The sequence below is a fragment of the Lampris incognitus genome, chromosome 5 (assembly GCF_029633865.1).
Source record: "Lampris incognitus isolate fLamInc1 chromosome 5, fLamInc1.hap2, whole genome shotgun sequence".
NCBI classification, from domain to species: domain Eukaryota; kingdom Metazoa; phylum Chordata; class Actinopteri; order Lampriformes; family Lampridae; genus Lampris; species Lampris incognitus.
Window position 1 is genome coordinate 49,483,843 of NC_079215.1, and position 5,000 is coordinate 49,488,842.

At 45.2% G+C, this 5,000-nt stretch overlaps 1 protein-coding gene across 2 annotated transcripts in view; it reads left to right on the forward strand.

Moving 5' to 3' along the window:
- Positions 1 to 1,645: 1,645 nt before the first annotated feature.
- Positions 1,646 to 5,000, forward strand: part of LOC130112791 (sialidase-4-like) — a 34,308-nt gene continuing 30,953 nt past the window's right edge. For both annotated transcript variants that reach the window (XM_056280280.1, XM_056280281.1), the window contains exons 1-2: positions 1,646 to 1,773; positions 1,938 to 2,048. In XM_056280280.1, the coding sequence (XP_056136255.1) occupies positions 1,992 to 2,048 (57 nt within the window). In that variant the 5' untranslated portion in view covers positions 1,646 to 1,773; positions 1,938 to 1,991. The remainder of the gene's footprint in view (positions 1,774 to 1,937; positions 2,049 to 5,000) is intronic.

Below are 5,000 nucleotides of genomic sequence, written 5' to 3' on the forward strand. Positions count from 1 at the left end.
ATATATCTGTATCTATATATATTGGTATATATCCGGCCTGTACATTGCAGTACAGGCCTGTTCCGTGCGTCGCGCACCCATCAGCTGCTAATGTGGTTAATCAAAGAATCACAGTTTAAGTTGCCCAGCGTCACGCCCCTAATTTCGGTTGGACCAATCAGCAGCCAATCAGATGAGCTGATTGGTTGCTGTGTGTTGATACATATATATATTTACAAATTATGTTGGAATTTTGTGACTAGTAATAGACTAAATGAATATACATACAGATAGATGTATAAGAATTGCTTCTCTGTTGGTGCAGGTGCATGACTCCAGCAGTAGAGGGCTCACGTCCATTGTGATTCAACAGGGTTTTGGTGATGTGTTGTTTCAGCCAGCGGGCCAGTTTGACGAAGAACGTCTTAAAACGATCTGTAAGAAACATTGAAGGATTTGCTCGTATTGGGCTCCCACTCGATAGAAGTGGCCCTGAGGGGGTGGGAGATTTCATCTCCATTTAAGGCCTGTAATGTTTATAATTCCCCGCCGTAGACCATGAGAAATAACGACTGCACATTTCAAAAAAGGATTATATGTTAACACAGGATACTAATATTCTGAACACTCACAGTGAAAAGTGCCAGGGTACCAGTCATACTATAGGCCTCCTCCTTCTGAACATAAATTAAGTGTGCACGCACACACACACGCGCGCACACACACACCACACGCACACACACACACAGAGTAAAGCGGGCTCCATGGCCATGTTTCCTCCGTATCATGTAAACACTATTGTGTGGCGGGTGATAAGGGATCACAGGGAGCTAATTGTTTGGGGCAATATTCGCAGCGCATTTTATAGAGAAAGTGAAGAACAACATTGCGATCGCCAGCTCAAGCATCCGCTTTCTCGTCTTCTACCGTGACACACCAGCCACCAGCGCAAAGGCTCAGAGGCCCAAGTGGTCAGGGGGGCCCTAAACCAGAACCTCAACGTGAGATCGTTATTATTAAATTTTAATTTCTTACTAGAGTTGAGGGACTCCAGTCATTTGCGTTAAATTGTTTTGGCTATGTATTTGTTAAAGCTAAGTGCGGGAATTTTACATATAAATGAATGTCCGTGCCATTAAAGTTCTTGTCAAACGAGTTCGCACAATGATGATTACGCCTGTCACCGCCAGGTGAATCTCTCTGGTGTCTGGAGCGACATTCCCGCGCTGGCGCACCGGAAGTGGTGCATAAATATGCATTTTACGTCAGCCAGCAACCGGCTTGGTCGGGCGTCGCTACAGACACAGTTGGCCGTGTCTGCGGGTATTTGTCCTGGTCGCTGCACTAGCGCCTCCTCTGGTCGGTCGGGGCGCCCCCCGGATCGGCAGAGAGGGGGTGGAACAGCGACTGGGACGGCTCAGAAAGAGTGGGGTAATTGGCCAAATACAATTGGGGAGAAAAAAGCGAAAATTGAAAAAATAAATTCTTAAAAAAAAGAAAAAGAAGCAACGATTGCTTTGCCGGAGCTGAACTTCCGTATGGCGAAGCGTTCGCATGCCTCTGATTGGCTTGCTTTCAAGGCTTTCCGGCAGAACGCTTCCGGTCTTGGAAACTATGGCGGAATAACCCAAGAAGCGTCCAAGAAAAGCTTATGATGCTCCAGGGGGGAAAAAATAAACAAACTCGGCGTTCAGGGGAAGGATAAAAATAAGAAAAGAAAGCGATCGACGGCGAGGACAAACTGATAACCATTGGTGTAGCCTTTCCTCGTTGGAGAACGCTGAAAGAAGAGAGGTAATTAGGCACTCTCATTACATTAAGGGAAGGATAGATAGTAACTTCCACACTGCAAGTTTATATCAACGTCAAAGGTGGCTTTAACCGATCTCATATTTGTGGTTAAACGAGGAATACTTTGTTCTTCTTTTTCTTCTTCCGGCTTGTTCCCTGTTTCCCAGTGAAGGGCACAGCACCAATGGCGGTCTTGTCAATCCGCATAGTGATTTGGCAAAATGTTACGTCGGACGCCCTTCCTGACACAACCACTAATCCTATGGACGGGGGCACAGGTAAGGCGCTGGAGTGCTTTGTTAATGTGATTTATCTGAGTGTACCTGTGTTGTGCTGGGGGGGGGGGGTTAGGTTTCCGTGCCCAGGGGACCATTATCATTAACCCATCAGTTTTCAGTGGGTTGTCCTGGATAACTGATATCGGTTATATATATATATATATATATATATATATATATATATATATATATATATATAGGTGTGGACTTCAAACAGAAACAGTTATTATTTGTGACCGTGATTTGGGAGGACGGGATGGATTTATAGTTCCAGCCTCGGATTGGTTTTTGCATCTGTTGTTGAACCCCCCCCTATTGGCCTGATCCATATCATTGATTTTTTGTTGCATTTGCTTCTGAGGAAAATAAAGTCCAGACACTTAAAAGTCTTGTCAATTAGCTCTGCCTTTATTAGGCAGACAAGGTTTCGATCCTATTTGAAGTCTTTTTGTTGTTGTTGTTGTTGTTGTTGTTGTTGATCTGGTGACGCTCAGCAGTGGATGGAAACATCTGAAAATGGTATCACACTGTATGATTTAACTCAGCCCGGCACTTGGATAACCTCTCAACATTTGTTTTTTTTAAACCCTTGTTAGTCTTCTCTTATTCACCATATTTTTCCCACCACTCTTAAATGTTTGTAATTTATTTGCCTGTCTCAGTCATCAGGTCATTAGCTGATGTCCGCCTGTTGACACGATAACGTCAGAGACACAGGCGGTCTTACAGCAAACGGTAATAAAGAAGACAACAAATGGTCATAACATTGATTTGATAGGCAGATGAAATAAATACAAAGATGAAGATAGCGGCACTTCAACTAAGCCCTTGTAGATGACAATTCCTGTGTCAAGTGCAGCGTCCTCTATTTAGCAGAATGTATCATGTCTATACATTTATTTCAGTCTGAAAAATGATATTCATTCTTATTGTTAGCCTTGAAAATTTAAGTCCAAAAGTACAATACATTTCCTTTAGGCTTTAGAATTTAGCTTTGACATATTTTAGTAATATCTCAATTTTTTGCACAGAAAAGCATTGTGATGTAATCTGTTTGATATCTGTGTATGCGTGGTAATCCCGATTGCTGTAACAGAGCCCTGTTTCAAGTTTAAACCACATGCCGACGGTCACACATCGCTCATTTCCCAGGATGCACCTGGCCTGGGGCAAGCAGGCGGACGCTGGGGACAGCTGTTTCCTGTGCACATTTCCTGGTTTGGCAGGGGAGGCGGTTGTGGGGGCTGTAGTTGGGTGGGTGGGTTGTATAGGGTGGTGGACTAGGCGGTGGGGTGGTATGGGGTGGGGGTATTGAGGACCTCGCTCCTTATCCAAACAGGATATATCTGCCATGGCTGCAGGTGCGAAAGTACCAGTGCTCATCACCCTCTCACATATACAGACATGCACTGCACGTGCGCCCACACACACACACACACATACACACACAGAAGTTTGTACACCATTAGGGTAGGTGATTTAGTTGCGGATTGAGGAGCAGTGTTGCGAGAAAAGGGGAGGAGCTGAAAAAGATAACGGGCAGAGGAGAGGAGGGCAGGAAAGAAGGAGATGAGGATACATGAAAGGAGGGAAGGAGAATGGGATGCTTGATTGTCTCCTGTCTTACAATTGTCTCCTGTCTTACAATAGACTTACACAGCTGGAAAGGGACGGGATAACTGGTGGGCTAATCAGAGCATAATGGGCTCAATCAATAGTTTCCTTGATTGCACACATACCGGCACTTTCCACAACAACAGCTGAACAGAAGCCAGAATAGAAGCAAAGTAGCTCAATCATGATCATGATAAGTAAAAGTGAAGAGCTGCTTTTCTGCAAAAAGCCTCGGCCAATGATAACATTTTACAATGTTCCCACTTACGCAGCTTGATAATGGCTGAAAGGCTGTTGCGCCAACAGTTGGTCTGATGCCGAGATATGTGGCCTGCCACTAAAGGTCGCTTAAAAAAAACTTGTTTTTGGTGTAATTCATTGGCTGGCGAGTGGTGGAAAGACAGGAGATTTAGGGGGGAGAGGTGATGGCCCCTAGTAGAGCCAGCCTTTAACCCGTAATGTTGCAAATTTACAGTGTACTGCATACTCTGCGGTTCATTTAACCCTTGGCCCTTAGTCTGAGCCATTGGGTTACGTGCAGACTTTTACAGGCACATGGCGGCTTTTCAAACACTCCCTCCTCATCCACTTCCACTTGGCAACACCACTGCAAATATTTCCAAAAGAAATGAGCAATGACAATACCAAATATGCGTGTTTTTGTGTGTGTGTGTGTGTGTGTGTGTATGCGTGCGCGTGTGCTTGTGTGTGTGTGTGTGTGCATGCATGGGGGGAGGATATGTGTTTCAGCATGCATATGTGTGTTTGCTTAGCTGGACTGCCCTTGGGTCACAATGATACTGCATGGAACAACAGAATATTTTCTCTTCCTCTCTCATATTTCTCATCATCAGCAGTGCCACTCTCCAAATTCCACTCCTCTTTTTTTAACAGCATGGCAGGGAGGGGACAGGGCCATGTTTGTCAACCCCTATCCTGTAATAATAGGAAAACACAGCGTCACTTTTCCACTTTCACTCGACACCGACACAGAGCCGCATATTAACGGGTTCCTGCCTCATTTTAGACTAGATGATTGCTCTCTTGTGTATATGTGATGTGTTTATTTGCATGTGCGCTTCTTTCCTGCAGTTTTGCTGGTGCTTTGTTGTTGTACGCCATATAGTTGTGTTGCTGCACTGCAATAAATCCCTACCTCCCTTGGCTTTGAATAAAGGGGCAGCACGGTGGGCCAGTCGTTAGCACTGTTGCCTCACAGCAAGAAGGTCCTGGGTTCGAACCCCAGGCCGTCCCAGGTCCTTTCTGTGTGGAGTCTGTATGTTCTCCCCATGTCTGTGTGGGTTTCCTCCGGGTGCTCCGGTTTCCTCCCACCATCAA